Source organism: Ammospiza nelsoni, chromosome 4 (genome assembly GCF_027579445.1).
Source record: "Ammospiza nelsoni isolate bAmmNel1 chromosome 4, bAmmNel1.pri, whole genome shotgun sequence".
NCBI classification, from domain to species: domain Eukaryota; kingdom Metazoa; phylum Chordata; class Aves; order Passeriformes; family Passerellidae; genus Ammospiza; species Ammospiza nelsoni.
The window spans coordinates 26,450,358-26,478,095 of NC_080636.1; the positions used below are offsets into that span (position 1 = coordinate 26,450,358).

The 27,738-nt window shown below is 38.6% G+C and overlaps 1 protein-coding gene across 2 annotated transcripts in view; it reads left to right on the forward strand.

Moving 5' to 3' along the window:
- The first annotated feature begins 295 nt into the window (after positions 1-295).
- The window catches only part of SLAIN2 (SLAIN motif family member 2), a 34,175-nt gene continuing 6,732 nt past the window's right edge, over positions 296-27,738 (forward strand). Inside the window, exons 1-7 of one of the 2 annotated variants that reach the window (XM_059469862.1) lie at positions 297-711; positions 10,072-10,220; positions 15,022-15,186; positions 16,602-16,763; positions 17,961-18,317; positions 20,367-20,504; positions 25,414-25,491. In XM_059469862.1, the coding sequence (XP_059325845.1) occupies positions 353-711; positions 10,072-10,220; positions 15,022-15,186; positions 16,602-16,763; positions 17,961-18,317; positions 20,367-20,504; positions 25,414-25,491 (1,408 nt within the window). In that variant the 5' untranslated portion in view covers positions 297-352. Of the gene's footprint in view, positions 712-10,071; positions 10,221-15,021; positions 15,187-16,601; positions 16,764-17,960; positions 18,318-20,366; positions 20,505-25,413; positions 25,492-27,738 lie in introns of both variants that reach the window. The other variant, XM_059469864.1, reaches the window with a different exon arrangement.

Consider the following 27,738-nt stretch of genomic DNA (forward strand, 5'->3'; position numbering starts at 1 on the left):
AGGCCAGGCCAGGCCAGGCCGCTCCCTCAGGAGCGAGCCCACCGCACGAGCTCCTCGCACGGCCCCAGGTGGGGCTGAGTCACAGCCTCCCGCTGCCGGGGCCGCGAGCCGCCGCCACGCTCGGCCGTGCCGTGTCGTTCCGTGCCATGCCGCGCCGTTCCGGGCCGCCCTGAGAGAAGGCGGCGCGAGGGCCGGCGGTTCCGGCGGCAGAGGCGGAGGCGGTGACATGGCGGCGGCGGATGTGCGTCCTGCGCCCCGCCCCAGCCCTGCCCCGCCGCCGGCCGCCGGGCCGCGTAGACGGGGCGGCACGGCCGCTTCTCCCCGCGCAGCCGCCGCTCTGCCGGCGGCCGCCATGGAGGATGTGGGCTCGGGCGTGAACGCGGACGCGGAGGTGCGGAAGCTGCAGGAGCTGGTGAAGAAGCTAGAGAAGCAGAATGAACAGCTTCGCAGCCGCCACGGCGCCCTGCCCACCGCCCCCGCCAGCCCCAAGCGCCTGCCGAGCGCCGGGCCCTCCTCGCCGCCCCCCGCCGTCTCCGCGTCGCCCGACGGCCGCTGTCTCAGCACCAGGGCCACCGCCCGGCACTCGCTCCTCGAGGAGCCCGGCGGTGGCGATGGGGATAACGGCGGCAATGGCCTCCTGGACGACGCGGCGGTGCTCAGGCCGGAGGAGCTGGAGCGGCTGGCCGGCTGCGATGAGGACGAGACCGGGTGGTGAGGAGGCGGCCGGGGTGGGGATCGGGCGGGGGCGGGTTGGTGAGCAGGGCTCCGCCGTGCCTGGGTGGGGAAGGGGCTGTTTCCAGGCGTGTGGCTGATGTCGGAGGGGGTCTCGGGGCTTTGTGTGCGGAGGCAGCCTCGCCCTCTGGGCTGGGTGAAGGGCTTAATGAGCTGGACTAGGCGCCTGCCGGGGAAGGGTGTTTGGCTTTCTGCAAGCGGCGGTGAAGCTCCCTGGAGGCCGCGGCTCTGCCCTGCTTGCTGCTTGGCCGCGAGGGGAGCGTTACTTGGGGGCACTCGGACCCCGAGAGGGCTCCGGCGCTGCGGCAGAACGAGCCGGCAGTGTTTTCGGGAGTGCAGGCGGTGGAGAGGCATTGAGAAACTTGTGGGAAATTTCTGCGTATAGAATTGGCCTACAGGTACTGTTAGACTTCAGACATGCATCGGGCACCTTTAATGCCTCGATTTCTTTCAGCTGTAAAGACAGCAAATGTAGCACTTTTTCATCTCATAAACGTGTTGCCCTTAGGCGTTCTAATTTATTGCTAATGATGTAGGATCACGGTTTCCCTTAGGTGGTTCCTCGGTATAAATGGACTGCTTACCCTGCTGCTCCAGCAGAAACCGCTGCAGGTGGCTGTTTGCCTTGTCATTATTAACACTTGATTGAGCTTCCACTGAGAATCAAGGAGACTTGGCTCTCTCCAAACATCACACTGGCTCCAGCTGTCGTTTTGAAGTTTCCTGTGACAGTTGTTGAGGGGCAGCCTCAGAGCTGCAGGAGAAATAGTGGGGAGGAGCACCGTGTCAGCATCATGTCCACAGAGAAATGCAAGGGAAGCTTGTACAGGGACAAAAAGTGTAAACTTTTGTTTAAACAGATATGCAGACTGTCTTGCAACAGAACTGATTGTGGGTCCATCTACGAAGGTCTCTGGAAGCAAACATGCAGACAGATTTACAAAACAAACAAAAATGTCTTGCAGAGTTAGGAACGCCTTTAAAAATTCTGGAATGACTCCATGCATGAGCAATGTTTTAGTTGCTCAGGGAGGAGACGGCATGTGCGCTTCCTTGGAGAAATCATTTGCCTGACATTCAGCCCGATCCACTGGAGAAGTATGAGAGCATAAGTTTATTCTCATCCAACACTAAATTAACACAAGGCATCATCTCCCAGAAGATGAGTCTGTGCAAGGCAGCTACTCTTATTTCTCACTGTATGCCTGGTAACCTACAAGGGCCTACAGCCCTTGATGGAAATAGAATCTGGTAAATTTGCACTGCAGGTTTGGAGTGGCGTGGCCAAATTTATTTGTAAACGTCATGAATTCTAGTGACAATAGATTTTACTGTTTTATACATTAATTCTAAATCATGGGTAACATAATGAGTCTCTTAAGTGAAAGTGAATGTCCTGACAGAGTGTATGGTGACAGTGGTGGCATTAGTGCTGTGTTTTTGTTGACGCAGTTCTGGGCACTCACGGGGCAGCCGCATGGTTCGCTGAGCGCTGCCCTTGCTGGTGTCAGGTGTTTGGCTGCCAGTTATTGTGGCACCCTCATGTTTCTGTGCAAGTTGTGGTGCTCAAAAGGCAGCAAAACTTACAGGCAGTCTTTTGCACATCTTGATTCCTTTACTAATATTTTGGCAACTATAATGCTGAAGTGTTTTAGCTACTAATTTTCATTCTCAGGCATGGGACACTGAGTGAGACACAAATGCATGAAACAAAAGATGCAATTGTAAAAACTTAGAAATTGTCACACATATCACAAAATATGGATATGTGGTTGTTTAAAAAAAGTGTTTTCCTGCTGTTGTTTAATATACAATTAATGATAAAGATAGTTTAGCTAGAATGATGATTTTTTTGTTCCAAAGTGCTTAATAAAAATGGAAATCAAGCTCTTGGAATTTCTAAACACCTTCTTATTCAACTGTTGAAACACTAAATAGTCCAACCCCTTTTATTTTCCTATGAAGGTAAGATGTTTTTGTATTTATGCATTTGATTAATGGAGTTTTTGCTCTTAATGAAGTTTGAAATTTTCAGAGGGCTAATGGAGCAATCTAAAAGAAACAAGCCTGTTTCTTTTAGGAGGGGTTGGTGTAAGTGGATTTCCCTTAAACTGTTTTATAAATATCCTGCTCCTAAGGCCTTAGCTATGCAAGGTCATTCATAAAATAATTTAATCAACTGAAAGGGTGAATGTATTCAATGAAATTTAAGTCTCATATGAACTCTTTTAGGTTCAAATGGATTGGATCACTACACCACTACTTAACCCAAAGTCCTGTTTAAAATATGGGATTATACGCTGTCAAAATCAAATACCTCTCTCTTAGCAGCTGAGGACGCCTCTTGTGGAAACAAACTAAATCATTTGTTTGTTCATAAAAAATTGATTCATCTTGCCTGTTTTGCTTGTCTACAGATAGAAGTTAAGATTTGTCTTTACTTTTGATTTCAAAAGGACCTTGCTGTGGGCAGTAATAGGTGTTAAAGGGTGCTGGTTATCACTGTTCTTTTCTGTTTTGTGTAATATAGACATTTTCATACCCCATTATTAAATTGTCTGCAGTTTTGTCATAGCAGAATAAATATTTTTCTTAACTGTTAAAATTGTTTTATATTTAATGCCTACATGAGATTAGTGGCTGTGAATTTAAGACAGAACACTTAATACTGTGATTGAAATTGATACTAGAATGTGACATGTTTCTTTAAATCTACATTGTAGAGTTGATCAACTTATTTTTAGCTTTTAAAATGCATTTAGGTAAGAACAGAACAGAAGTGTCAAGTGAAAAAGTAAGGAGAAGGTGCAACTGTCAAACAAGCAAAGGAACTTTGGCACTGCTGTTTTAATAGCAGCATTAGCTATTAAAACATCCATACAGTATTAGTGAATTTTGGGATTGTTTATATTTTTGCTTGATTGTTTTTCTTCTCTGTGCTTACTTAAATCCAGATTCACTTCATGTTTTAAATATTTTTGCATCAGACAATCTTCAAATTATGTGGTAAATTATTAAAAATATTTTAGTGAATTTAGATTGAGTTTCTTGTCTATATGCTTCTGAAAGTTGTTTAATGTGCTGAAACTTTCTTCCTGATAAGGTCCTGAATGTTGCAGATTGGCACATCTGTACTTGCACACTGTACTGAGCTCTGCACAGACCCATGGAGACTTTGCTTTAGGCCTGCTGATTATTTCCTCCAGTTATCAGCAACTTTCATAATCTACTCTATGGGTGTTCCTGTTTAGCTGTTCTTGAACCAGATTGCATCAAATTTAATTTTTTTCAAGTTCAGTCTGAACAGGTCTTTTCTTACTAATTAATTGCAAAGACAATAGGGCAGAAGAGGTGACCAGAGTGGAGAAATCTTCAGAGAAGTGGTGTGCACCTCCTTGCCTGACTTGCTGGGTAAGGTTGGGTGTGGATGTGTTATCTGGATAACAGGGTGCCGGGTGGCTTGCCATGCTGCCTTTAAAAAGAGTTTATTGGGTCTTGAGTTTATTGCAGGATAAGTGTGCACACGTGGGCAATTACTCTAGATGAGTTACTGGGCTGGGAACCCACTGTAACTTCCTTTGTGGTAACTTGTTGCACGGTCTCCCAGACTAAGCTCTCTGAGAAGTTTTGTTTTAAATTTGAGCAAAGCATGCTGTACTTTTCTTCAAAATTTACTTGCAGCATGTGCATAAGAGTATAGAGTTTGCTGTGTATCTGTTTTGTACATGTAATTGCTCAGCAAACTTCAGAACAGTTGTTCCTCTTTAAATGACAGTGCTATAAATGCTAGCACCCATGTTTTCATATCAGCATCAAGTCTCCTTAGTAGGGTTAAAATAGCTGACAGTTGATTTACCTCATTTAACAAAAGGTGGTTATTGTGAATTTAAATTTAAATTATTGGTGTTTTTTTACTGACTGAATAGCTAAAAGTAATAGTTTCAGTGTTTGTTAAGAGCTCAGGCTGGTTGTGTATCCTGACTAGTTAAAATGGAAGGCACATACATTTGCTGTTATACTCACTCTCGTTCAGCAGCTATTTCTAATTTGCACCTGTTGGTAACAGTGCAAGTTTCCGTTCCAGCCATCCATTAGTGTTACTTGGCCAAGGGCCTGTGTGCGATACACGATTGTCGTCTGTAATGATTCTTCTGTCTCATATTGCTGGATGTCCCTTGAGCACCAGCATTGTTTTGGAATCCTGGTTTGCCATAGTGAGCTGGTAAAGTATACTCTGACTGTTTTAGGCTAGAGCTCCACCTGAATGAAACCCCATTGCTGAAATTGCATTGCAGCATTTCCTGTTTAACTGTTAAATTTTATTGAATTAATGTGGTTTAGGCCCCTTGGAAGCAGGACAGATTGTGATCAATTTCTGTTCCATGGTGTAAGTAAAAGAGAAATTGCTGCTTTTCATTTTGTGGCACATAAAAAGTCAATTTGATTTAAAGTTGTTGGGGTTTAACCAAATTCAGATAACATCTTCGCAAACTAGGAAGATAATATGAAAAGAAGCATGGAGGAAAGGCAGGGATTATGGAAGTCGTCAGTGTTACAATGAAAAGCAATTAGTAACATTAAATAATACTCAGTTTGATTATTGTCTTTGAGATATGCATATTTGTGAAACAGATATTTGAAGACTGGAGGAAGAATCCTGAGAAAGAACTATTTCAATTTCTGACCTTTTTTGTGATAATTATAGCTTTTAAACATGCTTGATATTTAGATATAAGGAAATCTTTGATATGGGTTTCCTTTACTGTCCTAATGATATTCCTGAAATTTACTACATAATCATGTCTTGTTTAGGCATGATTCACATTTCTACAACTTGTAGTTGTTGATAGAGCTCTCAGGCGTAGTCATTAAAAGGAATTTTATTTTGGAGTACATTTATTTGGACACAGAACTTCTCAACTTTTCTCTCTTGAATGTAAGTATGAACAATGCTATGTTCGAGCACATGTGCACTAACAAATTTCTTATGAAAAGCTTCTCAGATAGTGGACAGTTGTACAATTTGTGTGGTAGTTCTAGAGAAGGTACATGAGGGTGGCTTTGATGGCCTATTTCCCATCTTACAAAATCCTTTTCCGACACAAACATGTTCTTCTGGATGAGGAAATGAATAATGGCAGTAATTTCCAGCAACTAGCCAGGGCACAGCTAACTAGCTTTAATTGGGCACAGAAAGATAGTTGTGTTCCAGATTTGCAACCTCTTGGATATTCTTAATTCTACTTAAAAATTTCATTATGTGAGATGTACCACTGTGATATGAAGGTTTAATGAGTCTGTCAAAGGCTTTTTGTAGTATTCATATTCTGCAGTTTATATTCATAGACTGGAGTTTGCTGAAGTTTGTACAATCTCTCAGAACTAGAAGTATTCTGTGAAGTAGAGCTGAAAACTAAGAATTGCAGGCTAAACAGTGTGTGTCTTAGTCAGCCACAGCTGTGGCACAGGAATTTTGTGGGGTGGGTAGAAGGAAAGGAGATCTGTGGGCCACGTAAGTGCAGGGATGTCACTTAATTTTTTTATTGATTTGTCTTTCAGCCAGAGATGCTTTTCAGATCTTTGCCTGTCCATTCAAAATCTGTCTTAAATTTTAACATGCTTAAGCCACTTCAGATAGGATTTCCTAAAACTTTTTAACTGTCTTAAAATAGCTTAGACTGACACTGTTGTGTTCTAAATTGTCTGTTCCAAGACTGTCCAGTGTTATTGTCTCCTGATTTATATGTTTTCATTAGCTTTTCACTGTGAAGTTTCTTTCTTGTATTTTAGGGGCATTTCTTATTGATTTATCCTTGGATTTCAGTTTTTTCTCCTCATCATGTCTTCAGGTTTTTAATCTTGCTTTTGCATGCATCATGTTTTGTGTGCTCCCATTTAATTTCCCTTATTGTAACTTCCAGTTTTTGCTTAAACCTAACATAACTAAAATAAATGAGCTCTAACTTCAGATTCCTTCCACTTGCCATCTTCTTTCTAATTCAGATTTGTGACTTCATGTTTTCCCTCACTCTTGTACTGAGCAGTGGAAGGATTTGATACAAAAAGGCACTTCCTTTTTTTTCCAGGCTTCTTGTTTCATGCCTGTAGCAACTAGCCTCTTGTATTTTAATGCACTGGAAGGTGTTCCTCAGGTGAGGTAATCTGTACACAGATATTCCACTCCTGCTGCAGTGGTGTGTCCTCTTTCTTCAAAGCCTTTTCTGACTCATCTGTGTCCCAGTGCAACGTGCTGCATCTTGCTCCATTTGGCTGACATCGTATTTGCTTGTAGTCAGGGCAGTCTTCCTGCAAAAGCTCTGCCCTTTTCTGTGCTGCATCTTCCTGGAACTAATCAGTAGAGCCTCTGGCTGCTTTCAGCCTTAGGTTGGTGCTGCTCTGCTGTGGTTGACTAGTAAGAGCCAAAGGAAGGAAACATTAATGGCTGTAGCAGAGTCATAGTGTCTGGTCTCCTTAGTGTTGTTCCAAAGTAGATCAAAGCTCCTGAGCTCCTCTTAATGTACCATTTTGTTCTGCTTTACCTTATGTCACTGAGTTGTGGAGTCTTTACTCCATTGAGGAGAGATTGGAGTATATATTTCTGGTGTGTTAACATTTGTAGTATGGATGGCAACTGTAAGTTGTCAGCTTCCTCAATAATTTTTAACTTCCTGTTTTGAGAGAGTTGATTTACAGTGGTTAAAGATGTATGAAGTCATTCTGATAATCTTCTGTCTTGAAGCTGCTGTACTGCCAGTCAGTGCTGTTGTGTTGCTGTAGATTGCATTGACAGGTACAAATGGGATCTCTTCTGGAAGGTTCTTCAGCTAAAGAGGACCTATATAATTTGGATCAAACAGTTTCACCAGGAAGACCACTTAGCTGTGTGAAGTTACTTGTTTGAGCTTCATGTATCTGTTCTTTTTCTGATGTTGGGCAAAGAGGAAGAAGTAATAGAGGCATCACTCTGATTCTTAGCCTTGCCCTTGGTCCTTTTGGTTTTTAAAAAATCCAAGTTAGGCAAAGCAAGTAGAGTTAAGTCAGTCTCAAGACTTGAGATTGGCTGTTCTTTGTCAGGTGGAATATTAAGATCACTGTTTATAGTGAGACTTGATAATTGCAGGATGTGCAAGAAACTGCCCTGAAAGAGCTGTTTTGTCACTGCATCAGTGTATGTGTGTGTATGTGTTGGAGTTGCATGAAATATGTTGTCAAGTTCTGTCTTTCTGTGAAGTCCAAGTTATGAAACAAAGGTTGATAAAGGAGTTGGAAGAGGTGGGGGGAATATGCAATATATATTTGGTTAGAAAGGGAGGTGGAAAAGAGGGAGGGAGCTGTGTGAGCCTGGATTGCTTCAGTAAATAAACTACTTGTGAAACAAATGGAACAATTGGGAATTCCTGAAAAGAATGTGTTGAAGTTTAAAATATCAGGTATAGATTTGATTAGACCAGTCCTCAAAGAGGACATACATTTTAATTTCTTGCCTTTTATACTGGCTGCTACTGTAAACTGAACGTGCATGGAACTTCTCAAACAAAGCAAGGCATGCCAGCTATCCAGAGCACCAGGAGTCAGTCTGGCCTGTACTGGGCAAAGCTGGCCTTGTTGCCTTTGACACTTCTGTGTATTGTATAAACATACCTTAGGACAGAAAGGAGTACAGGTAAGTACTAAAAAGACAGTAAATTCTAAATGCTGGAGAGATAGTCAATGTTAAACATTACTTTTAATGGTATGGAGATGTCCTAAAAATTACAGAAAATGGTGTAATTGTTTACACAACTGTGAAAATTGAGTGACTCTTGTGCTTTTCAAGGATCTCCAGGGCTATAAATACATGAAGAGCTTTTAGCTTTTCTTTTGGGCTGAGTGCCCAATTGCAGGCATTTCTACAAAAGCAGTTACGACAGACAGCATGATATTGGCCACAGCATAAACCCCTTGAACTACAGTAAGTGGCAGTGACTATTTGGATTGTAGCAAACAGCTTCATTTTTATTTTAAAACCTGGCAGCTGAAATATTTTCTTGCCTGGATCTGCAAGCATAGCTTGCTAATTTCTGCGTTAGAGGGAAGAGTGTTTTGGAGCTCGCTCTTAATAAAGATCAGAATTTGGGTGAGAGGTGGTTTTAGAAACATAAGCTTTTGTAAGAAGTGATCTTAATGGTAGTAATTACAGAAAATATCTAAAAGCTATTATAACGCAAACAGTTCAAGTTCTAGAATTACAGAGGAGAGATGAGATAATCTTGTAGAGAGAAAGTTGTAGGAAATAACTTGTGTTGCTAATGTCATTGGCATAAAGAGAACAACTTTTGCTGTGTATTTTGTACAGAAGCATGTCTGATTAGACTGTCAGATGTTCCTAAGTTACGCTGTGTGGCATGCAATCATATTCACTTGGAATATGAAGTCTGTCATTACCCTAGAAGAAACACTTGTTTAGCTGATTCTACACATGCATAATCTCTAGTTAAGAGTTATGTCTTGCAATTCACTTTTGTCTTTTGATGAACCACATTTCCAAGTTTGGTTCTAATTCCAAGTAAGGCTTAAAGTTCCCTGTTGTGAGTGTGTGATTGGTTATGACTTTTCCTTTGATCTGTCTGTTGAGGGAGGAGAAGTTTTCAGCTAAATTTCTAGAGGTTTTAAACTGGACTACTACTTTCTTTAGTCATGGAATGTTGATGTTAAAATAAATGAGTGGAGATGCAGACAGACAAAGGTTTCAGTGTATCTGGCAAAACAATATGATCTCGTTGTTTCTCTCCACTCTCCTCTGTGCATTATCTCTTTTTCCTTGTTGCTAATGCTTGACTGTGTACCTCCTTAGGACAGAGATAGTTTCTTTGTTCTGTGTTCAAAGAGAGTGAAAAGATCAGGTGCTAGGATAGAAATAATAAACAAAAATAAATTGTTTATTGTTCAAGGCTACTGAAACAGTAGTTGTGTTTTGTGTACTTTAGCACTGCTCCTTGGCTATTAAGATGCTTATTGCTTCCTTTGCTTAGGAAAACAAGAGTTCTCTATTGCATAGTGTTTTGTTTCTTTCAGTTGAATCTGAAAAGATTAATCCTCATTTGTATATTTATGTATATTATGGACAGTGAAATTGTCCATGGTGTGTCTGAAGTCCTTGGTAGGCATATGTTATTGCTGTCATACTCCAAAATAGTTAATTGTAGGGTCAAAGCTGTGCTTTATCTTTTGGGATTGTACTATCGTGTAGGTAGAGTATAAAAACAGAAATAGCATACTCCGTGGTATTCTGTTGCATGTCTGATCTCACACTCATTTTGTCTGTCCTCATAGTTTTATTTTTTTTTCTCTCTTTTCCAGGTTATATACATCTCCAAAGAAGAAAAAAAATCCACTGCAAAAAAGTGTCAGTCCATTAGTTTGGTGCAGACAGGTACTGGATTACCCAAGTCCTGATGTTGAATGTGCTAAGAAGTCACTGATCCACAAGCTGGAGCAAACAATGTCAGGTGAGTTTCTGCACACTGAAACTCCTGAGTTGTATGTATTTATTCTGAAACAGCATCAAAATTAGCTAATGGTTGTGAGATAAAACATTTATCAATTACTTGTGTCTAAAGCTTTCATTGTGGTTTATAAAGTCATTAATTCTACTCATTTTACTCATATGAATGAAATGAAAGAAGGCATTAGATCATGAGTCATGATTTCAGAGTTTTGTAATACTTGCATAGTTTGGTCTGATGTTTTCAGGAAAAGCCAATGGTTTTAACTCAAAAAGTTTTCTCATCTTTTTTTTTTTTTTATAGAGGCCTATATTAAAATATCATAATTGTTAGCTGTTTGTCAGTATTTTAGCATGAAACTTGATTTTCTGCTAGATTATCTATTTTACTTCACCTAAAGAAATGGAGGCTTATGTTGTTGAATACTTTTGGGAGATGATAATGATTTCTTCTCCTCACATCCCCAGTAACTTGAGATCTAGTTACAGTCAGATTTTAAAAAAATCCAGAGTTTGATTCTTCCTTCATACTAATTAGTTGCTTATATTCAAAACTGGAGAGTGTTTGACCCTGTGAGAATGCAAGTCTGCATTCTCCATCCTTCTATTACCAGACTTTTTTAATGTCAAACCAGCAGCAAAATCCTGAAGGTCTGATTAGAATTCTCTGTCCATCTGGTTTCTTGCTTTGTTTTGTTTCTTTGTTGGAACCTATTTTTTTAAATTATGCTGAGAAAACTTACTTTCTGTTATCAATAGCTATTCTCCTCCTGTTGCCTCTTTTTGTAGTCTGCTACTGCTACATGTTAAACTGTTATCTTCAGGAATTAGCAGAATAGTTGGACATGAGCTAAGAGTGTATGAACACACAGTTCCAGGAGTGGTTCCAGCAGCCACCTCCTTTCCATGGTTATATATAAACTTTGTGTTGAATTTATTTGGCTGTGACTTCTTTCCTGTCCTTGTATTGTCTTTTGGAGCAATTCAGTCTTTATTCTGGTTTGTACTAAAACTGTTCTTAATAAAATTTGAATCCATTCTTTATTCTTAGGAAAATCATGGGCATAGTGGTGGAAGTGCCATCAGTACAAGTCACCCTAAATATTTCCCTATTTCTTGAGCTTTTTTATGCTGCCTGGACAATTGTCTATTAAAAATTTACCTCAACAGTTAACATGATATATGACTTAGATACAGGCAAAGACTGAGATTGTGAACAACAAAAAGCACTCACATCACAGGGATTTATGAAGGATGATACAGGTGTGGGAATCTGAATACTACTGAGTGTTTATGAATGGATAGTAGTTGATTGACATAATTCTGTTTGTGGTTTAACTTCTTTCAGAATTGAGTAGAAGTCTTCCGGAAATACCACTAATTCTGCTACCCACAGGGTATCTTTAAAAATTCATAGCTGAAGCACAATGGCAGGAAACTTGTCTGTGAAATGGATTCATTTCAAAGTTTTAACATTCCAATGATGTGTTTTCTCTTTTTTTTGTTTTCCCCTAGATCTGTGAATCTGCTTCTGGCAGTGATACTTGTAAGAATAACACAATTTGTAGTATTAATTGGTGGAAATACTAATGGAGCACATGCTGCTTGGAACAGATTGCATGTAAAAATGAATTTTCAACAAAACAGAAAATTATCTTTCAGAGCAACCAGCCTTCTTTAAGAATAAGGGTTGCAGGGAGCTCCACTGGGGAAGACAAGTGGTGTTTCTTGTAACTTTGTGTGTATTTCCTATTCTAAACTTCAGGAGTGTCATGTAACTTGCATTTTGCATAGTACTTGTACCTCATGGACCCATCACTTAACCTGTTACTAGCTACTGGTTCAGTTCATAGATTCTGGTTCCAATCTCCATGGATAAGGCTGTTCAATGTCTGTAACTTTCTTCCCTGAATCCTTGCTGATGCTTCTTTTGCATTGACTCTCTGATGCTTCTTTTGCATTTACTCTTTTTACATTGTTAGGTCTTTCTAATCTTAATATCTTTTTCCTCTTTTTCAGTCTCAAATGCTCTTTTGTATATCTTATTGTCTTCTTCCATTGTATTTTTCATTGCATGACAATCAAGGAGGGAGGAATAGCATGGAGCTCTCAGCTCCATGCTGCTGCTAGCAGTTACTGATGCACAGTGCCTTGTCAGCAGAGCAAGTCATGCTCAGTGTTGGAAGTGTGTTCAGACTAGAGTGAAATTCATTGCCATTTCAGCAGAAACATAACTAAAAGGAATTAGATGCTGCATACTGTTTCTGTATTTTATAACAGAAAATTTATGTTATAATAAACTTGCTGATTATCAGCCCTCCCTTCTGATGTTTTGAAAGTTAATGTGTAATCTTTTGTAAGCTAGTGTTTAATATTAGGATCATTGTAATTCTAAAATTATTATCTGTCTTACTAGTTTTGTCTGACACTCCTAATAAATACCATATCTCTATTCGTAAAAATAGCAATGTCACAAAAATCCCTGTTGGAAAACCTTTAGAAATTCTGGTCCAGAAAATGGATTTGAATCCAGATTTTTTTTTTCTTAGAAAATCTACTGTGCTGATGAAGGTTCACATTAGCTACCATCAAAACTACTGTGTGTATCAAGTCTCACCACATACAGAAGCAAACTTTTTACATGTAGCACAATCCTGCTAAATTTCATCCAAAAAAAACCCAACTGTGTATGATCAAATACTTTGTATCATTATGGATGTATACAAAGAGCCTGTTTTGAAGACTATACGGTAGTAGAATTGTTTTCTAATGTGTGGTTAATATTTTAAAATACTTGCCTGTGTAATAAATACAAAAGAAAGAACTGTTGTGCAGACTTACATCTTAGGGATTTTTAATGACTTTTTCAGCAAGAGATGAAAAGTAGATTTTTTTTTTTTTTTGGTGTGAGAACAAAGATTCAATTGGAATAGATGCTTTGGGGTTCCTTTGTGAATGCTAGAAGTTGATATCAAAGGCCTCATCATAATCATCCAGATCAGAGTGAGTTGTAATTACTGGCTTTGTTTACTGAGCTTTGTAATCAAATGGAGGTTTTCCCTTCTGACACTCAAAATAAACTGAAAATATCTCATGAATACTTGCTAGAATTTAGTGAAGTCACAACTTGCTGAAATTAACACATATTGTTTAAGACTTGCAGTGAAAGCTGAAATATAAACCTTTCATCCTTCATCTATAACTGTGTTTTCATTCTAACTAAAACACTGGTAAGACTAACTGGTTTAGAAAGGATCTTTACATGAGATGTGATTTTAGGAATTTGCTGCAAAGTCAGCTTTAATTTCTGCTGCTTTTGCCTCTGTATTCTGCCACTGGCTAGGTTGGATGTTATGTTTTTTTGGGGGCACTCTTCAAAACTGATTAAGTGATGCAATACAGTTAAAATCAGTTTAAATAATACATTTTTAAACTTAAATCTGCTTTAGTAGGTCAGATAATAGTGCAGCCCCACCAGTGTTTGCACTGGACAACTGAGGATGTAGTGACCAAGAGCAAAGGGGAGAAGCTGAAGCTTTGCTGGGCTTGGCTGCTGAAAGCAGCATTTCATGCAACTGTAATCTATTTTGGCTTCTAATGTCAAATTAACAATAAATTTTAGTTAGGAAACTTGGGTTCCTTTCCTTTTTTTTTTCTGTCCACTGCTATCAGTAGCCTAATTCTTACTGCACTTATTGAAGCCCCTTTTCACTAAGAGAAATGTCACACAATATTTTTTAATTGCTTACTTTCAGCAGCTGGGTGAGCTGCAACTAAATCTAATCTGGATTTACATAACATCAAGTTGGCTTTTCTAGCTTTTTCTTCTTAACATTTTGCAATTTAATTTGTCCTTATATACATTTCTGCATTAATATACTTCCAGCAGTGAAGGAACTGATTTGTAGCAAAAGTGTCTAAATATCTTTTGGATCCCACTACCTCTGTAGGTGAAACTCCATTTTCTGTTACATTTAAAATGTAAACTTTTGAACAAAATAGTCAAGTGACTAAACAAATAATATAGCTGACAACCAGTGGAATTTCAGTGTCATACTGTTCAACACTGTTAATGTTCACCAGTGTTTAAAATGAATCTGAAAATTCTTCAACATTGAAACATTTACAACAAATGGCAGAGGAAAGTACCAAATTTACATCTTATATTGCATATGAGGTTGAAGCCTATGGTCAAAAAATCCCAAGTGATTAGAACAGAAGGTTAACAGTAGGAAATAGTCAATTTGCTTTAGTCTGGTATGTTCTGGTACCCACAAATCTATACAGAAGCATTTGCCTTACTTAGTGGCTTTTGATTTTAGCATATGCTTAAGGAAATTTTGTAGATGATACTGCTTAGTTGTGTGGTGCCAGTCTTGGAGTTACTGTTGAAGTATTGTGTGATTCAGAGAGGTCTGAGAGTTCTGAGAACGTGGCTTCCTGGTGTGCTCTGGTTTGTATGTAGTTCTGTATGGGGTGTGTGTTAGTGTAACTGAGCTACTACTGCCTTCCTGCTTCCCAGCACCTACACTGGACATCTCAAAGGCATCAGCTGTAGTGATCTTAGATCTGACTTCTGAAAAGAAAACACTTGTCACTATCTTGTCTTGCCCTCTTCTGCCACTCCTTTCACTTTATGGTTATACCTAGGGGTGAAGAAAGCAGTGGAAAAATTTTCTGGTGACTGAAGTTTTCTACTTGAATGGCATAGTAATTAAATCACAGTGAAGACACAGTATAGTATTGCATTTGTTTTTCATTGATTCACTGAGTATAATTAATCACTTTTCCCCTCCTTCCTGCAGCTCTCAAGAGACAGAGTTTGTACAGCAGCCCTTTCAGTGCGGTCAGTTACGCGAGCTCCTACAGTCCAAATACCGGCAGCCCCTACAGCAGTGGCTTCAACTCTCCCTCCTCAACACCAGTGAAATCTGCTTTAGTGAAACAGCTCATACCTCCTGGTACCTCAGGTAAGGCACTGTGTGTCCGGTCTTTTCCTTTCTTCCTCCTCTTCCTTCACAAATATGCTCAGATAGACAACATTTGCATCGAACTAGAGTAAGAAAGACTCCAGAACTTTCCAGCATTTTGTAGGATGTGTGCATCACACATTTTAAGCTTTTCAGGAAGGGATTTTTGCGTACTCTCTGGCATGAGAAACATGTAAAATGTTTTCTTTGGGTGTCTGTGACCCAAGAATTACTGATGGATGTGATTAGCAGTTAGACCAAAACACCTGAGATCATTCTGTAGAGTTCCAAGTGGCTTCTGGAACTGACTCTGTAATTGACAGGGGTGTAAGTTCCATGGTAGCTGTTCAAAGGTTAGTTGTGAAGTTTTTTCAACTATCCTATTGTTTACTAACTGAAACATTTGGTATGCAGTGTATCCAGCAACGCCTCTGATATGTGAAGAAGCATACTTTCCAGTTAAGCATTCCATAAGCCTTTGTAGCCATCAGTGTGAGCATTAACTTCTGGCAATGTTTTCTACTTTTATTCTGCTCTGTAGACACTTTCTTTGCATGAAAAAATTTGGTGCCTGGAACATATTCTACTCTGAAGTCAGACTGTTGGCTTATTGTATATAATTTAAGTTAGCTTACAGGAAAGATGAAAAAACATTGCATTGACAATCCAGCTATCACTAGTTCACTGGGCTTTTACAGAAGCCTGCACTGCATGAGAGCCATTACCCAGTTTTTATCTTGGTAGCTCTGCTCTGCATTGTGTGCTACAATGACATGTCTGCCTGAGGGACAGAGATGTAACAGGAAGTGGGAAGGCAGAAGGCAGCGAACAGGGAGAGTTTCTCCTTGTTATAGTTTCCATGTTACAGTTCAGCAAAGGTGTGTTTGTGGAACAGGCAGTATTTTCAGATAAAGTCTATTTTAAGCATTCTAAACTGAATCAATATTCATTAGATCAGCAAAAATGTTATTGTTAAGAAAGATCCAAACTTACATTTTACAAGGTATATACAGAAGTGAGAATGAAAGCAGAGATGGAACCAGGTATGCAGTTGCTTTTTTGTAGAGCTGTGCAAACTTCACAGCAGTTGTAGCATGCTATGATAGACCAAATTATTTGCCACTAGTCTGTTTTGAGACTATCACAATGATTTTATAAAGTTGCCCATTTTTAGAAGGTAATGGCTGTGACCTGCTTTTGTAAGTTACAAAAGTTACAAGTTAGATTTTCAGCCGAGGTTTGCAATAAAATAATCAAATGTGTCAAATGGTTTGTCAGGTCAATGTCTCAGTAGCAGTCTCTTCACTGGTGGTTTTTACTAGGAAAGGAAATGCAGCTTGCCTTTTTTTTTTTTTTTTTTTTTTTTTTTTTTTTTTAGTAACAACAATTCCTGTTATTTTATTTTCCTTCTATAGGTCATCTTAAAATTTCAGGAGATAGAAATCCTCCACTAAGTCCACAGTCTTCTCTGGACAGTGAATTAAGTGCGTCGGAGATGGATGAAGACTCTATTGGGTCTAATTACAAGTTAAATGATGTTACAGATGTGCAAATTTTAGCACGGATGCAGGAAGAAAGTAAGTTTGGTTTTTTTTCCTGAAATCAAATAGAGCATTTTGGTTTTTTTTAATAACTGCAGTAGTAGTTGCTTAGTAAGTGTGAAAAAGCATTATAACTTCTACTATGGATGTACAAATGTAGTTTGCCCTAGAAAGCTGGTTAAGGACTTCAGCCTCCAGGCTAAACAAGGGAAGTTGCTGTGCAGAAGTTTTCTTTAGGAGCAATGGACAAGACTTTTGTAAGGTACAGTATTTGCTAAAAGGATGATTGTTTGAATGGACTACTGCCTGCCACCATTCTTCTAAGGGGATTGGTGCCTTCCTGATATAATCCAGTCTTGGTCATATCAATGCTTAAATCATAATTTAAATAATTGAATTATAAAGTCAATATGGCAAAGAATTATTAAGAAAGGTGCCTATATAGATGTCTGTCTTTAATTATAGCTTTAGTTGAGACTTTGTGTCCCTCTGAATTTGCAGTGGTAATAATTTCAGATGTCTAACTAGGTGATCTCCAGACTATTTTATTGTGTGTCCTTACCAGTGAAAAAAAACAAAACCAAATGCCTAATATATGTACTTTTTAATAAACTATAGACGTGTATTAATCTAACGTATAACATACATACACATACACAAAAATATAATTTTAAAAAGTATGAGATAAAGACAAGATAAATGCTCTTTTAAGAATATCAGTTGTTCAGAATTTTCTTGCTTTATGCCAGTGGATTGCTTTGTATATCCCCAGAGGTGTGGGCACCACGATTCAGAGACCACTGATCTAACACCTTCAGTTTCTCTAGGAGTAGCTTATTGTGTTGCTTTTTTGGTTAGATTCACTAACACATTGCAAGAGACATTTCACTGTGGCTGCTGTAATTGTTGTAGGATGTTACTTGATACCAAAATTATGATGTAGCCTGTGTTGCTAGTTGCAGCCTGAGAGAGGAGATGAACATGTACGTACACATTACACCTATACTGGTGATTGCTTTACTAGGAAAAAGAATGAGCTCACGTAATTCAAGTCATCATTAGCTGGTCGATAACTTTTTGGTACTGATCGGAATTTATTTAATGCCTCCAATAAAAGGAGTTAAGGTGAGCCAAATCTGAGTTTGAGAACTGTGCAGGTATCTGTGTGCACAGTCTCTAGTTGGAACCATTTGTGGACTGGAAGCAAGTAAACAATGGTCTTGTTGTTGCCAGGCCTGCGGCAAGAGTACGCAGCCACGGCGTCTCGGCGTAGTTCTGGCTCCTCCTGCAATTCCACGCGGCGAGGCACGTTCAGCGACCAGGAGCTTGATGCACAGAGCTTAGAAGATGAGGAGGATGGCACACATCACACAGTGCACCCTGCTGTCAGGTTCTCACCATCACCTCGCAGTTCTCCCTGGCCTTCACCAAAACAATCCCCAAGAAACTCGCCTCGCTCCCGATCACCTGCTCGAAGCATAGAGTACAGCAGAGTGTCACCGCAGCCCATGATCAGCCGCTTGCAGCAGCCTCGTCTTTCCCTTCAAGGCCATCCTACAGACTTGCAAACTAGTAATGTCAAAAGTGAAGGTAAAAAACGGTTTGAAGTTCATTACACGAGTAGCTGTGTAGTTTCTGTATAAAGGAGTTTTGTCAATGTGCAGTCCTAAAATTATGTGCCTGTGTAACATTGTGGTTTGATCTCTGAAATGCTGAAGAAAACGCAGAGCAAGCAAAGCTTAAGTTCTGCTGGGGCACCCTTACAGTGTGATAAGTTAATAGGCTTACATTTATTTTAGATGTTATCCAGTCAATGAGTATAATTGAGTTTCATAGCTACCAAGGTCTATATTTGGCAGGCAAATGCGCTAAAATAAAGGAGGGACACTCATTTACTAGTAGAGTTAGGCCTTGCAGATGACAGAACAAAATGCAGAGGAAAGTAACTGTGGTCAGATAAGAGTAACATGGTGATTTATGCATTCCTATAGCCTCTGAGGCAGCTGAATGCTTTCTTCTGGTTGCACAGGACTCTGAAACTTTTCAATCATGAACATAGTCTTAAAAATATTATGCATTTGTTGGATATTTTAGATATCTCAAAGCTGTGAAAACTGCTGCGTAATGAATAAAGTTTGGAGTAAATTCATAGAGTTGTACTATATTGGCATAGAACAAAATAATATAATCCTGATACAACTTTTCTTCTTGAATGTACTTTTTCCTAGTAGCCATCTAGCAGAAACTCCTTTTACTGGGATGAAATTTTGCAAGCAAGTTCCCATTTCAACAAATGTATTTTTTATCCAGCAAGTAAGATTTTATATTTAGAAAGAATATACATTTAAATATTAAGAATTCCCCTTACTAGTAATAGTGATTTGGGGAAATTTTAGGTATCTAGGAAAATGTGCAACACAAAAGCTAATCAATTATATTGTAACTTAATTGAGAATTCCTTTCCCATTCATTTCTTAAAATGAAAGTCTTAATGTGTGCTAGATGAGCTGCAGTAAAAATATCCTATGAGAGGAATGGTACCAAAAGCTAGTATCCCACATACCAGAGGAATCAAAATAGAGTATGTGATCATGTGTTTCTGAAACACTTCCAAGGAGTTATCTTGCAGTGGTTTTTGTGCAGTTGAGTGTTGCTTGGATATTCAGAGTTGATACAGCAGCAGCCAAAAAAAGTTGTTCAGGTTTGCTCTTTGTTTTTTTTTTAATATTATTTGTCTAAAATGATTGGAGGGAAATTTGGTTGACAGGGTTCAACAAGTGCAGTACAAAGGAATGGAGACTGCTAAGTGAAGAAAGTACATTTATTGGAATATTCAGCCAATGAAGACTTAGTTTTGTTTTCACCTTTAGTGTTTCTGCATTGTAACCTACTTCTTCCCTGCATCCCTCTGCAGAATCAGGTTGGCCACTCATCCTGTCAAGGCATCTTCAGTCCTCTGTCCAAAGTATGTCATCAACCCAGCTCTGCATGGGTTGGAGATACACAGAATGTCATTAGACTTCAGAAGTACTTAATGACATCTTTTCATATTCTGTGAACAGTGGTACAAATATTAGAAGGCCCCCGACGTATCAGCATTAGCTGAGTAGATAGGTCAAGTCATATGTGAAAGATGAAGCATAACTGGACACTTGAATAATGCTGTGTGTGAAGAGGTCCTTACCAAGTGGGACTCTGTGATTTGTTGTGTAATGGACTGATATGGGACAAGGCAGTCTCAAAAATTCAAACATCTATGTTGTTTTTACTCTTGAGGCAAGTGTTTTGTTACAAATAACCTTCTAGGTAAATAATTGGAAAAGTATGCAAAACTGCAAATTTGGTTTGTCTGTTCAGCTTTGATAATACTGCCATAAAACCCAGAGAATCACAATCCAGATATGTTTCAATTTCAAAACACAATATGCTTGACTTTTTTCACCATAGGTGAGAAATAGACATTCGTACTCTTTAGGTACATAAATATTTTGTATATGATAGAAGAAGTAATGTAGCAAAATACACTTTTAAATTGTAGTTTTATACAGCTACTTACATTTGGGGCTCAGCTACAGGTTCACAACCTGACCTTTGTCCAGTATCAGACTACACGTTGTATCTTTGTATTATTTCATACAGAAAAGCTAAGGCGCAGTCTTCCAAACTTGTCCAGGACATCCAACATCCAAGCAGAGTCTGTGAAAAACAGCAGAAGTGACTCAAACTTCCAAGTGCCAAATGGAGGAATACCTCGCATTCAACCTCAAGCCTCAGCCAGTAAGTACCTTTAGTACTACTTCAGTGTGAATTTCAGAGTTAAGTGATGGTGTTCAGCTGTCTTTGCCCAGTCTCAGGGCAAAGCACAACATTGCATGCCACACTGGAGATGCTAATCTTGATTTGTAATCAGACTTTTGTGAATCTGTTTTTATGGTTCACAAAATAGTCGAAGTCTGGTTTCTTATTAAGGTGTCATTCATAGTTTCCCAGAAGTATATGTAGAAGTAATATGAAGAATTATAAATACAGTATTTGAGCATGTCCAAAACTTTTCTTTCTAGGCTCTGAAAAAGCACCTAGATTATGTTTATTGCTTTTTTTAACAAGTGAAACATGACCTGAAAGTGTTAATTTCAGTTTAGCCCTTTAAGTTAATCCATGTCTGCAGTTTCTTTCTTTCTTTTATTTTTTTTCTGGGCATATGGATTACATATCCAGTTGGCAACTTTATTTACTTCCTAAAAATGGTTTGGATGAACCTGTGTCTCATAAAACATATTAGCCCATTGCTGGACTCCCATTGCTCTCCTAGTTTCTCCAAAAGTTAACTGCTGATACGAAAATACTGCTATTCTCACAAATCTCTTGAAAATGGTGACCTTAAAGAAGCTAAAGCAAATGAAAATTAAATATTCAATGTTTCTTTATATGTCAATATTGCCAGTTCCTGTTGTTTAAATGTTTCCTGACCATTTCTTTTAAAACAAGTTTCTGAATTTAATAACCTTGTGTGACATTTTCAAGGAAAGAACACATTATGAATATTTTTATGTGAAGAGCTTTGAACTGTAAAGATTCTGTGATAAAGGCTCATTGTAATCTAAATATTTGGCAGGAAATGTAAAAATAATGTTTGTCAATTTAACTAGGGGTATTTTACCTATAGAACAGTGAAGCCACAGTGGCATACCTAGTTGGTTGTCTTAAAACTTTCAAAACAATGTGTTAAAGCTAACAAGTACAGTTAAATACAGAATAAGGAATAGAGACCAAGCCAAAGACTCCAAGGTTTCCATCTTTGTACAGACTCAGAGCAGATGTAAGGATTGTGTGGACAGTCAGTCCCAGGTGTGTGATACTGCAGTAGACAGAAGTTAGTGTGACTTTACCGTTGTTCATATAAGTTATTCCAGCATCCTTCCACCTTGGCCCTCTTCTTCCACCTTTGGCAGACACTCAGAAGGTGGGATTTCAAGCTGAAAGGACATTTGTGTAGTTCAAATGCACAACTGTTACCTGTTTGGCAGCCTTATCAAAGTAGAAAGCACTCAGAGGAGTTGGGCAGCTGGTCTACAGCTGTGCTATTTCAGTGATAGGAAGAATTATCAAAATGAGCTGAAATAAATTTAATGAAAAAATATTTTTAGTAAAAATCTCTACAGATTTCATTTGGTGCTTTAGAATTGAGTGAACTGGAAAGGGAAGAGCATAGAGAGCAACTTAGCTAGAAGGCTATTTCCAGAATTAAAAGTATCTTCATGGCTAAACTTTCTGGAAAGACCAGACAACAGAAGACTCAGTGTTCAATATTTAGTCAGTTACTTCATTGCAGGAACCAAATAGGTCTGATTGTGTTTATATTTCTTTTTTTCAACTTGTGGGTGCATTAAGAATTACTAGGTGAATTTACTTTTCTTTCATAGACAATTTCCCCAAATGTGAACCACTCTAGACCAACTTACATTTAAATGTAAGTTAAATATCATTAATAAAGGCCAGATTTCTAGCTTTTACAGTTTCCCTGCTCTTACAGATGTTTGTCAGAGTCTTGCTATTGACAATCGTAAAACGGTTTGTGTGTGAAGTCGATGAGTAAGTATCTTTGCTTAGTCTGGATTAAAAAATTTTCTGCAAAACTGTACATTGTATCAAGATTTCCAGAATTGTGTCCTTTTTATTGTATACTTTTTGTTTTATTGGTTTTATATTGTGTCAGTTTGCACAAAGCACTGTTAAATTGCAGCAAATTTTTGTTTTCCCTTGGCAATGATTTCTGGGTCTTGGGATTTGAAGCTTCCTCATACAGCTGCTAGTTTTGCATGAGCTTACCTTTGCAAGGACGCTGGCTTGCCACCCGAGGTCACTACTCTGCTCCTTGTCAAAGATTTGCAGTTCATAATTTACTTGCACATTTGCTGTGGCTGCAATACTGAACTTGCTATGGTTGCTGGCATTCAAAAAATGAGCTAGGAATCCAGTAAGTTTCTGAAATGACAATTCCTCTTACAGTTTATAGCCAAATTGTATTTGCTTGTTTACAGAAGAGAGGGAAGACACGTGATGTGTTTAGAGGTACAACTGTAAACATGAAAACATAGGCCTTTTAACTTTTAGCTGCAGTGTCATGAACAATCCAAATTGGTTTTGAAGAGAGACTGAATTAAGTAGCAATTTTAACAATTTGATTCTTCATTTACATCTGAGTCTCTGTGCCATTCTGCAGAAAGTACTTTTTTTTAAATATGAAAGCTTGTAAATAGTTCACCTTAAAACACTAGAAGATATGGTAATATGTGTGTTCCCCTAGGAATAGGTATTGTCTGAAGTGTTAGTGATGGGAAATCTCTGTGTTTGGGTCCTATACCACATAGATTGTACAAAGCTCTAGAAATAGTAAGGTGACTTCCACGTAGGAGCTACCTGCCTTTGAATTCTGTGTGATGCTTTTGTACTTAGTGGCACTATGAGCACAGGGATGCTTTTAAGAAGAGCTAAAAACAAAACTTTCTCGAGCTGTAGATTCAAACTATCAGTAAAGTGACTGGTCTGCTTGCCAAGATCCAACTGCTTGGCATGTTCAGAGTAAAAGGAGGAAGAGTAAGTTTTGAAGAGACCAAGTAGTCCGGTTAGTTGATCAGAAGTAAATGTAACTACATGAGTTCTGCATGCAGCAGCTGTGACAGGAAATGTCACAGCACACAGAGCACTTCAAGAGCAGCAAGTGGTGTGGATAAACATGCACTGGGCACTTATCTCAAACTGCATGTTTGCTCAGCATTGCTCAGATTGTACTGCCTAAGCTCTGTTCAGTGTTTCAGTGCACAGAAATGTTTTGCTATTGAGTGCCTATTTCCCAGAGTCTCCATTGAGAAGGAAGGAATTTGATATATGCATATTTAAAATCCTTTCCATATCATCCTATCTCTCTGACTTGCAAGAAGTGTGAATAATGATGGGGGAAGAAAGTGCCATGTGCAGTAGCATATTGAAATCTGAGTGGATTAGGACAAAACAAATTCAAAATATGAAGAAAAGCTTTTCTTCATTTTGTGTGGTATAACAAAAACAGTGATTCTGTGGAAAATAATAAAGTGGAATACTTGAGGACTGAAGCAGTCTGCCTAGTGGTCTGCCTCAGTAAATTTCTAGGAATTGTGCTCATATTTAGAGACCATACTGTACTTAATTGGCTATTCACATGTATGCATTAAAAAAGGTTTCTAGGAAGACCATGTGCCAGTTGAGTAAGAATTACGTATTGCCAAGGCTATTTAAATTCTAGTTGGTAGAAGGAATAATGTTTATTAGTAGTAGGCACAGGCAGAATTTTACTGTTTATGAACAATCTAATTCCTTTTTGCTGTTTGTTGAAGATGACAGTTTTAGTTAGTTCTTAAGACTAAATTGAATAGCCCACCTAGTCATAATTTCAGCGTGATGTTAATAAAACATATGATGAATTTTTTATAGTTCATAAAATACTGTGTATTTTGCACTGACTGAAGCATAGGAAAGGTGATAGTAATCATTATATGCTATCAAACAAAAGGATTAACTAATATTAGGATTCAAATTATTCCCCCCCACCTTCTTTATAGCAATATTCAGTAATTGGTGATGGGATTATTCCTCACTCAGGGTCAGGATCTTTTTGCACAGATGTTCCCCCATCTTTCTTCCTTCTCGCTATAGAAATAAGCCTTGCTAGTGCAATCAGTTTTATGCTGCTATAAAACTTCATACACTGAGATAAGCAGAGATGTTTATTCATACATTATCATTTTATGAAGTCTCTGTGTAGTCAAAGGTTTATTTCATTGACTGCTTTCCTCCTTCTCCCCCTTAAATGTGCTGCGATGGAAATAGGCTGAGTCAGTGAATTCCTTCTGGCAATAAGTAATTCTCTCCATGCCAAGATTCTGCAGCTCTCGGAACATTGGCTTCTCTCTTGGTAACTGGTAGGTAGTGAGGTCATTTCAAGGCAGCACCAGCCCTGAGTGTTACTAGGCAAAAGGCAGGATGAGGGAGAAAAGGAGCAATAAAAACCAATTTCCATCATGCTGGGTACATGCTGGCAGTTGATAAATCTTAGTGTTAAGTCTTCATTTTAAGCTTAAGTCCTCTTGCATACTTTTTGAAGAGGAGAGAAAAAAGACATCTCTCACGAAGGCTTAAGTCTCCATAACTGAAGAATACAATTTGTTTATATGATGATCATATTAGACAAAGATTTATGCTTTTGTATAGTATTAGAATATTTTTTTGAAAACACTTCTAAAATTAAAAATTTAGTCTTGCCTAGGTCAAATACAACAGTTTAATTTTCATCTGTATCTAATCTTGCTCTCATATTGCTGTAGCATGTTTGCTAGGTGGCTTGTTCTCCCTTTGGTGTTTTAATTTTTGTTTTGCATTTCTGGGCTTTTTGCCCTGCAAGAAGCTTTACTCTTACCAAATCTGCGCATTTTGCACTGCAAAATTTCTGACACACTCCTCTGCAACTCTTTGCCATTAAGAGCAAGCACCATTCACAAAACTCCATCACTTCCAGAGTCATAACAGCTTTTAGAGTGTTTTACTTTCACTGTTTCTTGATGCTTCACAAGCGGATACAATTCTGAAATTCCCAGTAAATTTAGTTTTCTTCTCTTCTTAGACAAATATAACACTTCTTGTCTTTCAACAGCTCTGCAAAGGCAGAAAAATTTGCCTCGTGCTGCCTTCAAAACCAAACAGTTTCTTCAAACTCCATCTACAAAAGGAGGTAATTAACTTACAACCTCTGATCAAGCTCCAGCAAATCTCAGATAATGGTTCGCCTGCATTAAATCTCACATGTTCTAGATTATTAAACTTGTTTTTGCAATTACTGTAGAGATTAACCAAGTGGTCCTTGCTGTATGAAAGTTAACTTCTTGGTCTAAATATTGAAAATAAACTCTGTGTTATATAGGAGATTAAATTTTGAGATAAAAATCCAAGGAACAGTAACTTTCTAACATTAATCTGGAAATAGGGATTAGAAAAGTAGACTCCTAAATACATATTCACTAGGGCTGCATTTGTATAGGAATTCTTTAAATGGCAAAATACAGTTTTTAAAACAGAAGTTGTAAAAATACTCATACAGTCCTTTGTGCTGGGAACAAAAGCTAACAAATTTATCTTTGAGAAGATGAGTGTGGACTGTCAGCTTATTTTGCATGTACTTGTGCTTTCTCTTTTCCTCTCAAAAACAGAAGGTTAATCCCAACACAGATGAATTAAGGTTTTGTTGACTCAAGGAATTAGAGACTCTTGTATCTAATATTCCAGTTTGCTAGTGGTTGAACTTGACTTTTTTTTTAATACAATGAAATATCAAGTCTCTAATACAATTAGACAGTTTTATCTGATTTTTAATCAGCTCTGGCAGCCTTGTATGTGACACTGCCTCAATTTCACAGTTAAGGTAAACAATGATTCTGGTTTTAAGCATAGTTGGTCTGTTGTCTATTACAATCAAGAAGATCTCATTTTAAAAATCATATTACACTTGAGACGAATTCATAAGCATGTAGATGCTAGAATCCTTTGAGTGTTGTGAGAGTCACTGGTGCAGACATGAGGGACTGACAGAATGTATGTGTTTCTCTTGGGGCCAATGCCAACTCCTTAGTCATCTTCATGCCATGCAGAAAGTTTTAGCAGAGTATGAGGCCTGTGGAACAGATTCACATGTCTTAAGAGGAAGCCTTTTAACAGTTTTCATACCTTTCGTACCAGATAAAGTTCTCACAATGTTCTGCCTTGCATAAGAGCACCATTGCTATTCCTCTGCAGAGCTTTCTTTGCTTTCTTTCCAGTTGGCCATGCCCCCCTCTGGCTGTCTGGAACACTTATTAGGTCAGTGGCCTAGTCTGAGCCTGTAGGAATGTACAGAAAATCAGCTTTTCTTTGAGTTTATATTGTTTGTAAAAAATTATTAAACCTTAGAGAATGAGGAACAGAGCATATTGCACTGCCAGTTATATATTCCAGTTTATGGCTGTTGTCATTCCTTACTGCAAATGAGGACCCTTTCAGTTACTTGCTTTGTCTTTTTCAGTTATTTGCTATTTTATAGTCCTTAATGTGTTGGTTCTCTTTCTTCTGATCTGAGATCCTCATGAGTATAGAAGTATTTAATAGTAATGAAGCAGCAAAATGAACAGCTGAGCGACAATTTATTATTTTACCTTCTTAAAATACTGTTCGTTGCATAGCTTGACACCTTTCACACACGTGTTGGCTTTTTTTTACCACTTTGTGGTAACATCTCCCCAGCACCTTCTCCAGGCTGAAGACCTCCACCTCTCTCCAGATAGAGGAGAGATACTCATCCATGCTCTGTACCTGCTCCAACAGGTCCACATCTTTCCTGTACTGAGATGACAGATCAGTTTATTGATTCCAATAGTTATACCTCATCTGTTCTTTCATATTGGGGTGATTCATCTCATCATAATGGTTGTGGTTTAACAACTGCATTAGAATTTAATCTGTTTTCAAGTTGGTGTGCAGCAGCTGGCCTTGGAGTGCAAGCCAAATAAGTTTGCAGCTTCACAGCACCCTACTTTTCCACATGGAGATCTCGTGCTCCCTGCCCACAATCCAGGACAGAATCCAGAGAGGGTAGGACATCTAAATATCATAACTGCACCATGCCTTTTAATTTCTTTTTTTTTTTCTTTTTTTTTTTTGGCTGCCAGATGTTTTAATTGTAGCTGTTTCTAGTTTACTTTATAAGGAGACTGAGTTGTGTAAAATTATTAAGCGCTACACTTACATGTTTACATGTTTTTGTTGAACATGGATCAGCTAAATACTCTACATGGTTACGCAGTTACCAGATAGTCTGTGAGGCAGTCTTTGTGATGCTGTCTTACAGATAGACCAAACTGACTATAATGAATATCAAAAACTGCTCTGAGACCAAATTCTTTATCTGTAGAACTGTACTATTAGGCAGTTTGCCAGACTGCATCATGTG